The 19578-nt window shown below is 36.4% G+C and overlaps 1 protein-coding gene across 1 annotated transcript in view; it reads left to right on the forward strand.

The window, feature by feature from the left end:
• P3H2 (prolyl 3-hydroxylase 2) overlaps positions 1–19578 on the forward strand; it is a 153336-nt gene that overhangs the window by 108165 nt on the left and 25593 nt on the right. The window contains exons 2-6 of the mRNA XM_061194346.1: positions 3842–3994; positions 5415–5604; positions 15899–16030; positions 17641–17783; positions 18116–18205. Coding sequence (XP_061050329.1) covers positions 3842–3994; positions 5415–5604; positions 15899–16030; positions 17641–17783; positions 18116–18205 — 708 coding nt within the window. The remainder of the gene's footprint in view (positions 1–3841; positions 3995–5414; positions 5605–15898; positions 16031–17640; positions 17784–18115; positions 18206–19578) is intronic.

The following is a 19578-nucleotide window of genomic DNA, read 5'->3' on the forward strand; positions in this document are numbered from 1 at the left end:
CCTTACTTGACTAATTTATCTAAAGGAGTCCTGCTTTCACCCAGCCCAGCCAGCTATGACTGTATTGTTTGTTCATTTATTTCTTCATAGCACTTAGTGCAACCTCAACTTACTTTCATTAATGATTTATTTACTTGAGGTTTGTCCCCTTGGATGAGACTGTAAACATCTGGAAAGCAGGGTTTTTGTCTGTTTTGACCATGTAGCTATTCTCATCGACTTTCCGACTTTCACAGTGCCTGGCATGGATTTAATGCAAAATAAATACTTGTTGAATAAATGAATGAGTGAAATAAAGAATTTGGTATGGCTGGAGTACTGAGCCTGTGTTTTCTTGAATGGGGGATGGTAAATTATAAAACTTCTAGAAGTTTTTCTAGAACTTTCCTGGGAAAAGTTTGCATAGTGGTAAATAGGAGGAAGTTATGCTAGAAAGATAGGGCAGGGGCCAAATCCTACAGTTTCCTGAATGTCATGGTACATAGTTTCTGGAATCACCTCTGTGGTCAATGGATAGCTATTGACAGTTTTTAAGTAGTCAATGTACATTTTTGAAATGCTCCTTTATTATTCATTATGGAAAACCATTGGTGTGTCAATAGAGTCTGGTTCATTCACCAGTTGACTGAGTAACTTCCAAACATCAGCAGGGTGTTGATTTAATCAGCTTTTTTTCATGCAGCATGGCTGGCAGGAGAAAATTTTTGCCTTAGTTCTTCACAGCCTGAGATGAAATGAACCAGTGCTTCTTGGAGGCATTTCTTACCAGTTACTTCTCATATCTCAGTAGAGCAGCAAACTCCCCAAAAGCATGATACCATCTTGTTGAATCAGTCCCCTTTCCTCAGTTGTTCTTTATTTTACAATTTACTTTTCTAATGCATAGAGTTACCCTCACATTAGAGTTACCCTCTCCTGTGGTATGTTTTAATTTGGTCTTAAAGGAAATCCAGTTTGAAGCCTTTAAAGGCAGTTCGCTTCTTGTTTGTTTCAATGGAGTAGCAGGTAGATCCTTCCTTAGCTGAAACCTAGTACTTATACGGCCTTATCATAATCTCCATCTAATAGTACGGGCTTATATGTAGCACACACATGTTCACGTGGACTTTTCCTACCACTTCAGATGTGTGTATCTAATTTCAAAAATGGACTACAAAGATATCAAGCTTCCAGTTAAAACGATGGCCTGTTTTATATATAATCTCTGGCAGCCAATTCTAGTTTCCTGAACTGGTTCGCAATAATTTAAAAGCCAGTTCATGAATAAGTTTTATGGATTAACCTTAAGTCATGGAATCTTCTTTATATTTATATTGGGGAACATGGTATTATGTTTAATACAGGGTTATAAATGGGGAAAGCACCAAATAAGCAAAAAACCAATGTGGTCAAATTTAAGAGAAGGAACCAATTTATCAGTGTTGGCTAACAGTTTTCAAGAGCTACTGAATCACATTCATCAGTGATAATGAGCATTGGAAGCTCTCAGTGTGAATGATGACTTCAGAGATGTTGTTATTAAACTTACATCCTTCTCGTCCATTATAGCTTATGAAGCACACTCACATGTAATATACCTTTTGATTTGTGTGTAAATGTTTGCTTCTTAGAATTTATTTTTCTCTTTTCCTAGACATATCACAGACATCATCTATATGTAAAATAGATGGAAAACAAAAAAATAAATAAGTCATGTGGTCCCTATCCTCGGAAAGTTCTACTAGGAGTAACAAATATACTTAGGTAGGTGCCACATATGGCAGAGTATGATAAGTGCCAGTAGAAGAACAGGGATACGATGATATTGCAGTGCTTGACTGTAGCTTTAGGGTTGAGAAAAATTTTCTTAGAGAAGGCAGGATTTAAGCTTGGCCTTATAGGATATGTTAGATTTCAATAAGAAATTCCAAGTGTCAGAGGATCTCTAGGTCAGTGGAACAGTCTGAGCAAAACATGAAGGTAGGAAAGTGCAAAATGTATAAAAATTTATCTATGTTCGTTCAATGTTAATGGCTGGTGTTATAAAACTAGAGCGTGTCAGTACTAACCTGTTGTGTTCAGAACTTATAGTTTGGCCCTTAACTGGAGGCAGTTTCCACCAACCACAAGTACCTCACTATATCCTCATAAATTATGTGTCTATGGGAGTTGTAGACTATACATACCCAGCGTTAATGAGAGTATATTCACATCCTTGAAATGAATAGATCTTATATAAATTGTATCTGGTTGTTTTTTTTTTTTTTAGCTTTTTAGTGATTTCTGAAGCACATTTATATATAATACACAATTAAATCATTCCAAAATCCTATGTAGTAGGTGGTGGTATGGCGGTTTCTTAATGGAGAACCAAGACACAAATGTTTAAATGACTTTTTCCAGGTTCGCTTGATCAGTAAGTGTAGGCACATACCCAATTTAGAACCTATTCATTTTCCTCTATAGCTATATACTTGTCACTATGTAGACATCCGTACAACTCATATTTGTCTGTGTTGGTGTATGAGAAATTGAGGAAATTTAAGAAAGAAACCAGGAATTCAAAATTAATGATTTTGACAGCAAAAATAATTCTGAAACCACAGAATCGAGAACAAAGGTAAAAGTGATAAGGAAAGCTGATTTCAGGCAAGATTTAATGGAAGGAAGACCAGTAGCTAAGAATATGCAAATTAAAAAGAAAAAGAGAAGGCTTTGCTATTATTAGACAAAGTTAAGGATATCAAACCTTAAAATAGGGCAGTTTATGTTTTCTGTAGTAAGGGATAAGATTCTTTATATATCATGAGAAGGCAGTGACTGGAAACTCAGGAACCTACTAATACTTTCTATTTCTTACTAATACTTGAGTGGCCAGACTATCAAAAGCCGACTCAGTTGAATCTTATATGCCTTCCATGATTTTATATTTATTTGTTCAGTAACAGCGAGTTTCATTTCTTTATACTTCAAAATAGACCAAGCATAATTTGGATTTCACCATGAAAATGACTAGTACTAGTGTGAATATTCACTTTTCTGAAATGAGGCAAAAGGTTCTGTCTATAGACATTCTCCGTGAATAAAGCATAGGGCAAAATGTATTAAATCAAGTAAATTTAATTACATTTTGTTACCATTGCACATTACATGGAGAGCAGATTATTAAGTGGTTTAAGAGGAGATTTATAGTGTCTTTGTAGTTTATTAAAAATCCTTCCTTTTATATTAATGAGAATCCAACTTGTAAGTTTGGAATCAATTTCTCAGTCAAAGGAATGTGGTATAACATTTTGTGTGCTGTATTTAGCATCTCTTCTGAATTGGAAAAATTTATTCCTTTTAACTTTGTGTTCTTCACATTCTAAAGCTGGAAAACAGATTTGGAGGAGTGGGAGGTATCCCTAATCTCATCCTTCAGAAAGTCACAGTTTATTCTTCCATTGTCAGGATTAAAGGCAAAAGGAACAAAAAGAAAAGAAGAGAAAATAAAAGACAAAAGTATTGAAAATGTGAATTAGAGGTGGCACAGCATTGGCAGATTTTAATTTTGATCAATCATAAGACAAACAGAAGCATGTAGATTCAATTTCCCAGAAAACACAGATGGCTTAGAAAAGAGGGAGAAGAAAACGAACTTGGAACAAAGCACATTTATCCATTTTCACCAATGCCAAAATACCCACATATCATTTTAGGACCACTGTTTATTAACCTCTTGCCCTTTAGTGTGGAGGCTGGGTAGAGTGAATGTGACCTAGAACTCAGCCCTGATGCTTTCTGTCTTGAGACCTTGCACTGGTACTGAACCCAGTTTAGAAATATTTGCCTTCATTTGATCCTTTTTTTTTTCTCTTTATAGCTTAACCAGCTGGAAAAGGCAGTGGAAGCAGCGCACACATTTTTCATGGCCAACCCTGAGCACATGGAAATGCAGCAGAACATCAAGAATTACAGAACGATGGCGGGTGTTGAAGACCTCCAGCTGGTAGATCGGGATGCCAAACCACACCTGGTGAGCTTTGGGGACCCTGTCCTAACCATGAGGATCTTAGTGCTCCTAACTTTCAATGGACTCAAAGCAAATTCCTATGAATGGATATCTTGCATTGATTCCCAACGTCCAATACAGTATCATTTTTACACTTTCAGAGTTCCCAAGATGAAGTATCATAATTCAGGGTTGAAAAATTGAAAGAAAAAGAAAATTAACTTAGAAAATCAGTATGATATGGTGAAAAGTAAGATGTGACGTAAATGTCTGTAACCCCCTCTGAGCCTCAGCACCCACTCCAGCACTTCAATTTTACCCACTGGGATTGAAGCCCATGTGACTTGCTCAGGGTCACACCATGGTTTCCCAGCAACCAGTCCAGTGGCTTTTTCCACGGTACCTGTACTTTTCAAATTTTGATTTTTTTAAGCTACATAATTATTCCTTTAAATGAAATCTTACTTGAAATTCACAGTGTGTTGAAAGGGCTTCTTTTTCAATTGGATACATCACCATTCTCAATGTGTGGCCTCCAAGAGGACTGAAGAAAAGGCTAGGAGAGGAAGATTTTAGATGAAAGTCTTTTTTCCTTTTTTTAAAAAAAAAAATGAACTATGTTCCCTGGAGCCACATTATTATGATGGTTTTCGTGCTCTTGTACATTGGATGTCTTAAGCTGAGTGCAGTTTAGGGGATCCTTTCTAATTACAGGAAGGTACTTCTTTCCTTTGACGCTGTGATCTGATCTGTGACAAATCTGTACTATACACTATGTAAATGGCTAACAAGTCAATTGCAAACCAACTGAATGCACAAATCTTAGTGCTGGTGCTGAAATCTATTCAAAATAGTCATCATGATCTCAAAGTTTGTTCCAAAATTTGCAAGCATCAAGTGTCAATCAAAACAGATGAAACATTAATGAATGTTGAATTCTCATGTTTTAGGTGTACTTCCTTTTTAGAGTTTTTGGTTCTCTGCTAATTTTACCATACTGTTTCATTTAAATTTCTTACACACTAACTTTGTTTATGCAATTGAAATAAAATTGCAGTATACACAAAACAAAAACAAACAAAAAAATTTGGACCAGGCCTGGAATTGAGTGTCACGTCCACCCACATCAGTCTTCCTGCACTTTGTTGCGTGGCCCTACCTGCATTCAAAAGGGTTAGAAAATATAGTCTTGAGTGAGCTCAGGAAGAAAATGAAATTGATTGGTGCCACAGCAGTAGGCTTGCTCAGTCAGTCCCTTCTCATTTACAATTAGTTGAAGCCAGGGAAGTTTCCCTTTATCTCCCAGTGCGACCCTTCTTTATCTTCCACAGCGCAAGAGTCCCATACCCACCTACCTAAGTGATCCAGAGTCTTGCCTGCATTTTGCCATTCAAGTGCCCCTTGGGTGCTCTTTGAAAAAAAATTTTTCTCTGTTTCTTTCCAGGAGAGTTACAGTGAAGGAGTTAAACATTATGAGGCAGATGACTTTGAACTAGCTATCAAGTACTTTGAACAAGCTTTAAGAGAATATTTCAATGAAGATACGGAGTGCAGAGCCCTGTGTGAGGGGCCTCAGAGATTTGAGGAATATGAGTACTTAGGGTATAAAGCTGGTCTCTATGAAGCCATTGCAGGTAAAGTTTATTTTTTCCCTTGATTTCCTGATTATAGAAATACTACATGCCATCTGTAAAACTATTCCAATATTGTAGAAGTATATATTGTAAAAAGTATAATTGTAAAAAAATTCTCATATACGTATCCCATCCTCTCTCCCGTGGATTACTTTCCCTAGCTTAAATTTTGGTGACTATGCTCCCAAGCTTTTTCAGATATATGCATAAATATTTAGGTATTTATTTATAATTATTATTTCATTTTTATAAAAACAAGACAACACTGTAAATATTGATTTTCAGTATATGTTTTTTGTTTTATTTTATGCTTAACAATATATTGTGGACTTCTCATGTAAGTACATGTAGATCTACCTTATTGCATTATATGGGGAAAGCGTAATTTATTTGACCAGTCCTTTACTGATGAATACTAAGGAAGCTGCAATTTTTTATTATGATTAATAATGTAGTAGTGAATACCTTTGTATAGTCTTCTTCTATTACTTAAATGAATATTTTGTTACATATGGGAATTTAATGTACCACAATTTAAAATAGTAGGTAAAGTTCATTATACATTAATTGGGGAGGTTGACTAGCTAACCATGTATGGTGGGGACTGAGTTCTCCACTGCATATGAAAAAATACACGAAATAAATTCTATTATATTAATAATATGAGTAAAAATAGAACTGTTAGAAGAAAATGCAAGAGAATATTTGTATAACAGTAGGAAAGCTCTTCTTAGCATGATGAAAGACAAGAAATTTTAAGAAAAAGATAGATTTTACATAAGATTTATAAATATAAAAGATACTTTAATTAAATTGATTTATAATAGCAAGTGGAAAAAGTTGCAAAATGTTTACAGGAAAACAGTTAATATCATTAATACTTAAACACAGACTGTGAATTATTAGTGGTACTGGTACTTCATTTCGTATTTATTGGTAGTAATAAAAATAAGCAAAATTTATTTAGCAGTTAAAATATACAGAGCATTTTATATGGTTATATCTCTTTTAATCCTATAAACAACTCCTTGTAGGTATTGTTATTCACCCTCTTCTCCCCTTTTAAATGAGGAATTTAGACCTCAGAAAGATTAAGTAATGGGATTAAGGTGAAACTGGGAATCAAACCTAGGATTTTCTCACTCTAGAGCCCATACTTTGAAGATCTACACAGCTGAAAAATGGGCAAAGGTTATTTATTCAATAATAAATGTTTAACACATATTTGTTGAGTGCATATTGTATTCCAAGTTATAAAACATGAAAAACAATGTTCAACTTCGCATATACTCATAGAAATGCAAATTAATGAAGTCAGTTTTCTTTCCCCAACTTCCAATGTTTTCTGTCTTCATAAAAAGCATCACTCACCTAGTAGCTCAAACCAAATCCCTAGAAGTTATCTTTCAATCCAACATTTCCTTCAATTCTTATTCTCCTCCATCTTGTTACCAAACTTTGAAAGATGCTACTTCCTAATAGCATTTGAGATTTCCTGGTTCCCTCCACTCCTTTTGCTACCACCCTGGTTCAAATCAACACTATATTTTAACAAATTCACTGTGATAGTCTCCTTGCTGGTCCTCATGTTCTGATCAGGTTTTACTCTGTAGGCAGACAGAACAGTTTTCCAAAAAACAGAAAGTCTGCTCACAGATATGCTGAATCACCCCCTGCCACGCCACTGGCTTCCATTGCAATCGAAATAAAACCCAAAACCTTTAACAAGGACTTTCATGACTGCGTACTAGTGTTCATTTTCATCCTCTCTCTTTTTCTATCTCTTTAATCCATTCCTACTGTACTTATTTTAATTCCTGAGATACGCCAGGCTCATTTCCACTTACAGACTTGAAAATGTTATCTTCTATCACTTGGCTATTGCCCTATCTTGTTAAGTGCTTAATCCTCAGTGCCCACTTATAGTGACTGGCAAATAGCAGGTGCTTAGTGAATATCTGTTAAATGAATGGGTGGAAGGAAGAAAGGATGAGGGAAGGAAGGAAGGAAGGAGATGACATATCCATCAATCACAGTGCAGAGATTAAAACGGTTAATAATACTCTATATTTGTGAAAATATAGGTCTTAAATTGTTGAGTTTTTTTTTTCATTTTTTAATTTAATTTTATTTATTTTTTATACAGCAGGTTCTTATTAGTTATCCATTTTATATATATTAGTGTATATATGTAAATCTCAATCTCCCAATTCAACACCCCACCACCCCGCTCTGCCACTTTCCCCCCTTGGTGCCCATACATTTGTTCTCTATGCCTGTGTCTCAATTTCTGCCCTGCAAACCGGTTCACCTGTACCATTTTTCTAGGTTCCACATATATGCGTTAATATACGATATTTGTTTTTCTCTTTCTGACTTACTTCACTCTGTATGACAGTCTCTAGAGCCATCCACGTCTCTACAAATAAACTAATTTCGTTCCTTTTTATGGCTGTGTAATATTCCATTCTATATATGTACCACATCTTCTTTATCCATTCGTCTGTCGATGGGCATTTAGGCTGCTTCCATGTCCTGGCTATTGTAAATAGTGCTGCAATGAACATTGGGGTGCATGTGTCTTTTTGAATTATGGTTTTCTCTCGGTATATGCCCAGTAGTGGGATTGCTGGGTCATATGGTAATTCTATTTTTAGTTTTTTAAGGAACCTCCATACTGTTCTCCAAAGTGGCTGTATCAATTTAAATTCCCACCAACAGTGCAAGAGGGTTCCCTTTTCTCCACACCTTCTCCAGCATTTGTTGTTTGTAGATTTTCTGGTGATGCCCACTCTAACTGGTGTGAGGTGATACCTCATTGGAGTTTTGATTTGCATTTCTCTAATAATTAGTGATGTTGAGCAACTTTTCATGTGCTTCTTGGCCATCTGTATGGCTTCTTTGGAGAAATGCCTGTTTAGGTCTTCTGCCCATTTTTGGATTGGGTTGTGTGTTTTTTTAATATTGAGCTGCATGAGCTGTTTATATATTTTGGAGATTAATCCTTTATCTATTGATTTGTTTGCAAATATTTTCTCCCATTCTGAGGGTTGTCTTTTCATCATGTTTGTAGTTTCCTTTGCTGAGCAAAAGCTTTTAAGTCTCATTAGTTCCCATTTGTTTATTTTTGTTTTTATTTCCATTACTCTAAGAAGTGGATCAAAAAAGATCTTGCTGTGGTTTATGTCAAAGAGTGTTCTTCCTATGTTTTCCTCTAAGAGTTTTATAGTGTCCAGTCTTACATTTAGGTCTCTAATCCATTTTGAGTTTATTTTTGTGAATGGTGTTAGGGAGTGTTCTAATTTCATTCTTTTACATGTAGCTGTCCAGTTTTCCCAGCACCACTTATTGAAGAGACTGACTTTTCTCCATTGTATATCCTTGCCTCCTTTGTCATAGATTAGTTGACCATGGGTGCGTGGGTTTATCTCTGGGCTTTCTATCCTGTTCCATTGATCAATGTTTCTGTTTTTGTGCCAGTACCATATTGTCTTGATCACTGTAGCTTTGTATTATAGTCTGAAGTCAGGGAGTCTGGTTCCTACAGCTCCGTTTTTTTCCCTCAAGACCGCTTTGGCTATTCGGGGTCTTTTGTGTCTCCATACAAATTTTAAGATTTTTTGTTCTAGTTCTGTAAAAAATGCCATTGGTAATTTGATAGGGATTACATTGAATCTGTAGATTGCTTTGGGTAGTATACTCATTTTCACAATATTGATTCTCCAATCCAAGGACATGGTATATCTCTCCATCTGTTTGTATCATCTTTAATTTCTTTCATCAGGTTCTTATAGTTTCCTGCATACAGGTCTTTTGTCTCCCTAGGTAGGTTTACTCCTAGGTATTTTATTCTTTTGGTTGCAATGGTAAATGGGAGTGTTTCCTTAATTTCTCTTTCAGATTTTTCATCATTAGTGTATAGGAATGCAAGAGATTTCTGTGCATTAATTTTGTATCCTGCAACGTTGCCAAATTCATTGATTAGCTCTATTAGTTTTCTGGTGACATCTTTAGGATTCTCTATGTATAGTATCATGTCATCTGCAGGCAGTGACAGTTTTACTTGTTCTTTTCCAATTTGTATTCCTTTTACTTCTTTTTCTTCTCTGATTGCCATGGCTAGGACTTCCAAAACTATGTTGAATAATAGTGGTGAGAGTGGACATCCTTGTCTTGTTCCTGATCTTAGAAGAAATGCTTTTAGTTTTTCACCATTGAGAATGACGTTTGCTGTGGGTTTGTCATATATGGCCTTTATTATGTTGAGGTAGGTACCCTGTATGTCCACATTCTGGAGAGTTTTTATCATAAATAGGTGTTGAATTTTGTCAAAAGCTTTTTCGGCATCTATTGAGATGATCATATGGTTTTTCTTCTTCAATTTGTTAATATGGTGTGTCACATTGATTGATTTGCATATACTGAAGAATCCTTGCATCCCTGGGATAAATCCCACTTGATCATGGTGTATGATCCTTTTAATGTGCTGTTGGATTCTGTTTGATAGTATTTTGTTGAGGATTTTTGCATCTATATTCATCAGTGATATTGGTCTCTAATTTTCTTTTTTTGTAGTATCTTTGCCTGGTTTTGGTATCAGGGTGATGGTGGCCTCATAGAATGTGATTGGGAGTGCTCCTTCCTCTGCAATTTTTTGGAAGAGTTTGAGAAGGATGGGTGTTAGCTCTTCTCTAAATGTTTGAGAGAATTCTGGTCCTGGACTTTTGTTTGTTGCAAGATTTTTGATCACAGTTTCAATTTCATTACTTGTGATTAGTCAGTTCATATTTTCTATTTCTTCCTGGTTCAGTCTTGGAAGGTTATACCTTTCTAAGAATTTGTCCATTTCTTCCAGGTTGTCCATTTTATTGGCATAGAGTTGCTTGTAGTAGTCTCTTAGGATGCTTTGTATTTCTGCGGTGTCTGTTGTAACTTCTCCTTTTTCATTTCTAATTTTATTGATTTGAGTTCTCTGCCTCCTTTTCTTGATGAGTCTGGCTAGTGGTTTATCAATTTTGTTTATCTTCTCAAAGAACTAGCTTTTAGTTTTATTGATCTTTGCTATTGTTTTCTTTGTTTCTATTTTATTTATCTCTGGTCTGATCTTTATGATTTCTTTCCTTCTACTAACTTTGGGTTTTGTTTGTTCTTCTTTCTCTAGTTCCTTTAGGTGTAAGGTTAGATTGTCTATTTGAGATGTTTGTTGTTTCTTGAGGTAGGATTGTATTGTGATAAACTTCCCTCTTAGAACTGCTTTTGCTGTGTCCCATAGGTTTTGGATCATCGTGTTTTCATTGTCATTTGTCTCTAGGTATTTTTTGATTTCCTCTTTGATTTCTTCAGTGATCTCTTGATTATTTAGTAACGTATTGTTTATCCTCCAAGTGTTTATGTTTTTTTACGTTTTTTTCCCCTGTAATTAATTTCTAATATATATAGCATTGTGGTCAGAAAAGATGTTTGATATGATTTCAATTTTCTTAAATTTACTGAGGCTTGATTTGTGACCCTAGATGTGATCTATACTGTAAATGTCCCATGCACACTTGAGAAGAATCTGCTGTTTTTGGATGGAATGTCCTATAAATATCAATTAAATCTATCTGGTCTATTTTGTCATATAAAGCTTGTGTTTCCTTATTAATTTTCTGTCTGGATGATCTGTCCATTGGTGTAAGTGAGGTTTTAAAGTCCCCCACTATTATTGTGTTACTGTCAATTTCCTCTTTTATAGCTGTTAGCAGTTGCCTTATGTATTGAGGTGCTCCTACGTTGGGTGCATATATATTTATAATTGTTATATCTTCTTCTTGGATTGATCCTTTGATCATTATGTAGTGTCCTTCCTTGTCTCTTGTAACATTCTTTATTTTAAAGTCTATTTTATCTGATATGAGTACTGCTACTCCAGCTTTCTTTTGATTTCCATTTGCATGGAATATCTTTTTCCATCCCCTCACTTTCAGTCTGTATGTGTCCCTAGGTCTGAAGTGGGTCTCTTGTAGACAGCATATATATGGGGCTTGTTTTTGTATCCATTCAGCGAGCCTGTGTCTTTTGGTTGGAGCATTTAATCCATTCACGTTTAAGGTAATTATCGATATGTATGTTCCTATGACCATTTTCTTAATTGTTTTGGGTTTGTTTTTGTAGGTCCTTTTATTCTCTTGTGTTTCCCACTTAGAGAAGTTCCTTTAGCATTTGTTGTAGAGCTGTTTTGGTGGTGCTGAATTCTCTTAGCTTTTGCTTGTCTGTAAAGCTTCTGATTTCTCCATTGAAAATGAACGAGATCCTTGCTGGGTAGAGTAATCTTGGTTGTAGGTTCTTCCCTTTCATCACTTTAAATATGTCATGTCACTCCCTTCTGGCTTGTAGAGTTTCTGCTGAGAAATCAGCTGTTACCCTTATGGGAGTTCCCTTGTATGTTATTTGTCATTTTTCCCTTGCTGCTTTCAATAATTTTTCTTTGTCTTTAATTTTTTCCAGTTTGATTACTATGTGTCTCGGCATGTTTCTCCTTGGGTTTAACCTGTATGGGACTCTCTGCACTTCCTGGACTTGGGTGGCTATTTCCTTTCCCATGTTAGGGAAGTTTTCGACTATAATCTCTTCAAATATTTTCTCGGGTCCTTTCTGTCTCCCTTCTGCTTCTGGGACCCACATAATGCGAATGTTGTTGCGTTTAATGTTGTCCCAGAGGTCTCTTAGGCTGTCTTCATTTCTTTTCATTCTTTTTTCTTTATTCTGTTCCACCTCAGTGAATTCCACTATTCTGTCTTCCAGGTCACTTATCCGTTCTTCTGCCTCAGTTATTCTGCTTTTGATTCCTTCTAGTGCATTTTTCATTTCAGTTATTGTATTGTTCACCTCTGTTTGTTTGTTCTTTAATTCTTCTAGGTCTTTCTTTGTTAAACATTTCTTGCATCTACTCTATCTTTGCCTCCATTGTTTTTCCGAGGTCCTGGGTCATCTTCACTATCATTATTCTGAATTGTTTTTCTGGAAGGTTGCCTATCTCCATTTCATTTAGTTGTTTTTCTGGGGTTTTATCTTGTTCCTTCATCTGGTACATAGCCCTCTGCCTTTTCATCTTGTCTATCTTTCTGTGAATGTGGTTTTTCTTCCACAGGCTGCAGGACTGTAGTTCTTCTTGCTTCTGCTGTCTGCCCTCTGGTGGATGAGGCTATCTAAGAGCCTTGTGCAAGTTTGTGTTGAGGTTTTTTAGAAGGATAATTAGGAAATATCTATCAAAATTTAGACTAAGAAGTAAACTGAAAATCAATGTGCCTTCTTTTAGCCTTTTTTTTTTACATTTTAGAAATGTATATTTCTATACATTTCAAACTGATCACCACAATAAGTCTAGTTACAATATGTCACCATACAAAGATATTACATAGTTATTGACTATATTCCCCACACTGTACATTTCATACCCATGACTTATTTATTTTGCAACTGGAAGTTTGTTTGTCTTAAGCTCCCTCACCTATTTTTTTCCTCCCCTACCACCTACCCCTCTGGCCCATTTGTTCTCTGTATCTATAACTCTGTCTCTGTTTCGTTATGTTTGTTCGTTTGCTCTGTTTTGTTTTGTTTTTAGATTGCACATATAAGTGAAACCATATAGTATTTTTCTTTCTCTTTCTGACTTATTAGCATAATACCTTCTAGGTCCATCCATGTTGTCACAAGTAACAAGATTTCATTCTTTTTTTTATGGCTGAGGGCTGAGTACTATTCCACTGTGTGTGCATATATATCACATCTTCTTTATACATTCATCTATTGATGGGCACTTAGGCTGCTTCCATATCTTGGCTATTGTAAATATATTATTTGTCAAGTGACTTATTTGCTACACATTCAATTACTCAAGTTCAACTCAATTCACTTAAAATCGATACAGCATTATTGGGGATTTTTTTCCCTAAGGTTTTATTTTGCTGGGCCTCTATTAGAGCCATTTACTTGCATTTTTGTAAACACTGCTCATTTGAATGTCAGTTTTATGTGTGCTTCACATTTCAACTGATGAATATTTCTTTAACTTAATCTTTTATTTCAGAATGGGCAGGCTTTTCCTTATTACAGTTTACTGTCTTGTAGTTTTTTTAAGGATAGATGCCCTGCCTTCATTCCCACATTCATCTCTACACCTACCTCTACCAATGGCCACTGAACAGCTTTGGCAAATGTCCTAGATCTGGTTTAAGAGAATTGACTGACAAATTCCCACAAATTAACATTTCTCAATTTTCTGAGGTCACCACAGCCTGTTGGTTGCTGGAAAAGAATAGAAGTCTCCTAACTCAGGCTCCTAATACTAACACAGCTACCACCACCATCACCCCACTTCCAATAAAGAAAAGTGATAAAAAATTCATAGTCCCTCAAGTTCAATCAAATATTATATGTTACAGGAATATGGTAAGTCTTCTCAGGAATTTGAAGCATATCCGATTCATTATGAGATGGAAATCTTTAAAAGCATTCCCATGCAAGTGTCTTGAATCTCAAACATTAAAACATAATAATTTCACAATAACATTTGATATAGAAAGGAGGCAAGGAATACAACTAATAAAAAGGGATATCATTACTCTAACTATGTAAATTCCTGCCTGGTTCAAAACTATTCTCGATTAGGAGTAAAACTGGCTTTTAAAATACAGAATGTATTTAGAAAGCCAGAATTTTTGACTTTTAGAGTTGGAAGAACATTACCAATTGGAGAAAACTACAAATGGCTTCTGAATGCAGTTATTTATTACCAGCCATGCTCACTGAAGCCCTAAAGGATATCATTTTGTCACTCTTATTTTGCTGCCATTAATATCTTACTTTGAAAAATACTTTCATTCCGATTGTGGATTCCTGTTGGGTGTGTTTCCCACCTTTTCCTTGTGCTTGTCGTTTGGAATTAGGAGTGCATATTAAAAGGTAAAGAGGAAAGCAAATGACCAGCGAAACTAGGAGAAATGCTTGAGAGTTGTTTGTTGTTTTCTTAAGAAATAAAATAGCCAGCTATTTATTTCTAACATGCTAATCAAATAAACATAACCCATTCTTCTCATGTCTTCCAACTGGAATTAAGAACCAATGGATGATAGTGATCCTATTAGCTGTACTACATTAGATTGAGTTAGCCAGGTTTTAAGAGAACTAGCACATTTCCCTACACACCAGGAAACAGATATTTCCTTTCTGTTGTGTTTTGGGGGTCCCTCTTCAAGGTCATCTAGATACAAGCCAAACTCTGCCTAATAGAAAGCCTTTTGAAAGGAGGCAGTTGTGGATTAGACTGTACAGTCATGAAGTCGGGTGGTTTTATCATTATTCTCAAGAGAATTTGCTCTGCACAAGCATGAATGGACTATTCTCTTAATGGAAAAGACTGCCTCTGTCTTCATTGTAAAAATCAAGAGTCGGGGCAAAATGTAAGAAGGGTTTTCTTTCTGGGACATTAGCCACTTGTGTTTCCTCGGCTCATGCTTGTATGAGATAGAACCCAGAGCTAAAAGGAGCATGAAAACCCCTGCACTTCAGGATCCTCGCCTGTTTGCAAGTGAGAAGAATGGGAACAAAGAAAGGGGAACAAAGAAAAAGAGGCAAAATGCTTCTTCAAATTCTTTAGCTTTCATCCTTCTCCTATTTTACCAATCCCTACAGTATTAGGATTTATAATGTCCAGGTGATAGACTAATTTGTAACTGGGTAGAATAGGTTCCTGATCAATAGATGTAAAGGAATGTTGTTTTTATTTCCCCTTTAGTAAAAGTGGTTTGAAAATATTAGCAAGGAAAAAGAGCATTGTGGCTTCACTTCTCTGCGTGAACTCCCCACGTACATGGCAGTTCCTTTCTCTCAACCGGTCCTTAACATAACTGGGATCTGAACTTCCCATCTTGACTCCAGGACACTTCAGGCCATCTAAAGACCAAAATGAGACCCCCAAGTTGTTAAATAAGAAAGTAATCTACTCAGCTGGGCATGGGTGGGATGAGATGGCCTATGTCACTTTCAGGAGATGTAGAAAAAGAATACACGGAAGGAAAGAGTGCTATACATTTGGAATCTACGAGTAATTAATCTAGTGATCACTGGTAAGGAAGCCTTGGCGAGTCACTTACTTTCTTTGTGAAAAGGATTTCTGGTCATGAGTGAGGATAATAATGATATCTCTCTAAGAGTGTATGGTGAGGTGAGATGCCCTGTGTAACCATGGTTCTCACTTTGAAGTCTGGACATTGAGCAGATGAGAGGAAACCACTTCTTGGCTCTTGTTTTTCAGATCACTATGTGCAGGTGCTGGTTTGTCAGCATGAGTGCGTGAGGGAACTTGCCACCCGCCCTGGCCGCCTCTCACCAATCGAGAACTTTCTTCCCCTACATTATGACTACCTACAGTTTGCCTACTATCGAGGTAAAGCGTGGATTATCTGTGAAAACCTTTGGGGGGAAGGGGTGTGGCTCATCACAACAGACACCGAATTTTTGTGGGTTAGTCCTCTGCCTTCCTCAGTTGTAATCAAGCTATGGGGGTGTATGCATTTTCTCTCTCACCTCACATCACTACAGCTCAGAACAAGAGCAGAAGGTGAAATCACAAGTGGGCAAATGTTGTGACAAAGCCCTGAAAGTTATACTAGACTGATACTTTATGTGATTTTTAAATTTAATTTTTCAACTTAATTTGAAAAGATAATATACTCACAGGTTTAAAGACTAAATATTTAAAAACCTCTCTCTCTTTCTTTTCCCCACAACCCAATTTCATGCCCTAAAATCCACAGTTTCTTATTTACCCTTCCAAAATTTTATACGGAAACAACACACACACACACACACACACAATGTCTCTGAATTATTTTATCCTCTTACACATAGAGGATAGCACATTATTTACACTCTTCCTCACATTGTTTTCTTCACTTAACGGTACATATCAGATTTTTTTTAGTATGTTGAACCTATGAAATTCCCTTTTGCTTGGTCAAAAATGGTCAAATTTTGGCAGTTTTATATGGTTCGATCTAGTTGTTTCAGTACATAAAGATCTTCCTCATTAATTTTTCTTTGTATCTAGATATCACCATACTATAATTTATTTAATGTGTCTCCTTACTGATGAGCATTGTGTTGTTTGTAATATTTTACTATTACAATCAATGATCAAATGAATAATATTTCCTGTATGTCATTTACATTTGCATGTAAATATCTATAGGATAAATTTCTAGAAGTACATTTGCTGCATCAAATGGTTTATTTGTTTGTAATTTTGACAGATGTTGCTCATGTTTTCTCCACACGGAGTACACTTTTCATTGCACAGCAACAGAATATATTTTCAAATTTTAAATATTCCCAAATCATTATGTGAAAATTGATATCTCAATAAAGGTTTAATTTCCATTTATCTCATTGAGAAAGAAAGAGTGAGCATCTTATGTTTAAAAGCAATTAATAGAATTTGGACTGCTGAAATTGGTCTTAGATATCATGTTTTCAAATTCAGTACAAAAATCAGAATTAACTTCAAAAATTCTACTCTGTATTAAATAATGTAAGTTGCCAGCAAATATCTTCGGGTGGAGGCTTTTGATAATTTGCTGAAGACACCTAGCAGCATAGCAGACCGAAGTTAGTACCTTTGGAATACCTGAAATCCTGTCCTTCCTTTCATCTGCAACTATCTCTGCTGCTTCTACTCAGCCTCACGGCATCGTCCCTCTTTTCTTTTAATTTTTATTTTATATTGTAGTACAGTTGATTGACAATGTTGTGTTAGTTTCAGGTGTAAAGCAAAGTGATTCAGTTATACATATACATGTATCCATTCTTTTTCAGATTCTTTCCCCATATTGGTTATTACAGAGTATTGAGTAGGGTTCCCTGTGCTATACAGTAGGTAGCATCTTCCCTCTTACTGATCATTTCATGCTGACTCTCATGGACATGTTGACGTATCTTTTAAAAATTTTGTAGACCAACCTAGGCTGACTCTAATGCCGCAACTCCTGGGTTTTTCAGTTGGCGAATATGTGAAAGCCTTGGAGTGTGCCAAGGCCTATCTTCTACTCCATCCGGATGACGAGGATGTCAGAGACAATGTGGATTACTATGAGAGTCTGTTGGACGACAGCACTGACCCAGCATCTATCCAGGCCAGAGAGGTGAGACCCATGTTCTGAGAAGAAACTCATTATTCTGCTCAGTGCTCTGGGGAGAGTTGGTAAAAATATAACACTTCTCTTAAAGATAGCTAACAATTTAGTAAAGGTTCTAGGACTCAGTTCTTCGCAACTTTAATTAGTAATGCTAAAAGCGTGTTTTTCGCCTATGTGCTAGCTTGTGAAAATCTACAGAGATAGAGACATTTTTTGCCGCTGTGAATATTTTTTGAGCTCATTTGTAACTGTCTAAAGAAAATTATTTCCACTTGAACATTAATCATACCTTTTAACTGTTATTTAAATATACATTTTCTTTTTTTTTTTTTCTGTAGGATTTGGCGATGTTTGTGAAGCATCATAACCTGGAATCAGAACTAATAAAATCAGCTGCAGAGGGTCTGGGATTTTCATACACTGAGCCGGTAAGAGCAAAGAGGAGAGAGGAAAAGGTCTTTAAAGGAACTATTCGGTGGACTTCTTATTTATGATTGTATTCCCCAGCCCCTTTTGTTGAAGATTATAATCCCCTGCCTTTTGTAAACAAACACTGGAGGGAGGGGGTGTTTACCCTGTATATGTGATGAACTGTAAAAGACTTTAACAGATTTCCATGTCACTGAGAGCTGAAGTCAAAAGCAAATATACTTGGATAGGAAAGAAATGTTTTGAATATGATATGTTTGCCTCAGGATTGTTTTATTTCCTAATTTCTGTATACAACATTTTGTATTTTCTTTTAAACATTTCTCTTAAACATTTTAAACAATAAAAAGACTTCAAAAGAACAGAATCAGTCACAATCGTACTACCTATCATGCTGACTACTTTTTTCCACGTGTCCATGTTGTCTTTTTTTTTCTTATTTTTTTAGGCTGCGTTGGATCTTCCTTGCTCTGTGCAGGCTTTCTGGCTTTCTCTAGTTGTGGCGAGCAGGGGCTATTCTTCGTTGCAGTGTGCGTGCTTCTCATTGTGGTGGCTTCTCTTGTTGTGGAACATGGGCTCTAGGCACGCAGGCTTCAGTAGTTACAGCACACAGGCTCAGTTGTTGTGACACACGAGCCCTAGAGCATGTGGGTTTCAGTAGCTGCAGAGCGTGGGCTCAGTAGTTGTGGCATGTGGGCTCAGTAGTTGTGACTCATTGGCTCTAGAGTGCAGGCTCAGTAGTTGTGGCACACGGGCTTAGGTGCTCTGCAGCATGTGGGATCTTCCTGGCCCAGGGATCGAACCCATGTCCCCTGCACTGGCAGGTGGATTCTTTTTTTTTTTTTTTAACATCTTTATTGGAGTATAATTGCTTTACAATGGTGTGTTAGTTTCTGCTTTATAACAAAGTGAATCAGCTATACGTATACATATATCCCCATATCTCCTCCCTCTTGCGTCTCCCTCCCACCCTTCCTAACCCACCCCCCTAGGTGGTCACAAAACACCGAGCTGATCTCCTTGTGCTATGCGGCTGCTTCCCACTAGCTATCAGTTTTACATTTGATAGTGTGTATGTGTCCATGCCACTCTCTCACTTCGTCCCAGCTTACCCTTCCCCCTCCCTGTGTCCTCAAGTCCATTCTCTACATCTGTGTCTTTATTCCTGTCCTGCCCCTAGGTTTTTCAGAACCAATTTTTTTTTTTTTTTTAGATTCCATATATATGTGTTAGCATACGGTATTTGTTTTTCTCTTTCTGACTTACTTCACTTTGTATGACAGACAGACTCTAAGTCCATCCACCTCATTACAAATAACTCAGTTTTGTTTCTTTTTATGGCTGAGTAATATTCCACTGTATATTGGTGCAC

The sequence above is a fragment of the Eubalaena glacialis genome, chromosome 6 (assembly GCF_028564815.1).
Source record: "Eubalaena glacialis isolate mEubGla1 chromosome 6, mEubGla1.1.hap2.+ XY, whole genome shotgun sequence".
NCBI classification, from domain to species: Eukaryota; Metazoa; Chordata; class Mammalia; order Artiodactyla; family Balaenidae; genus Eubalaena; species Eubalaena glacialis.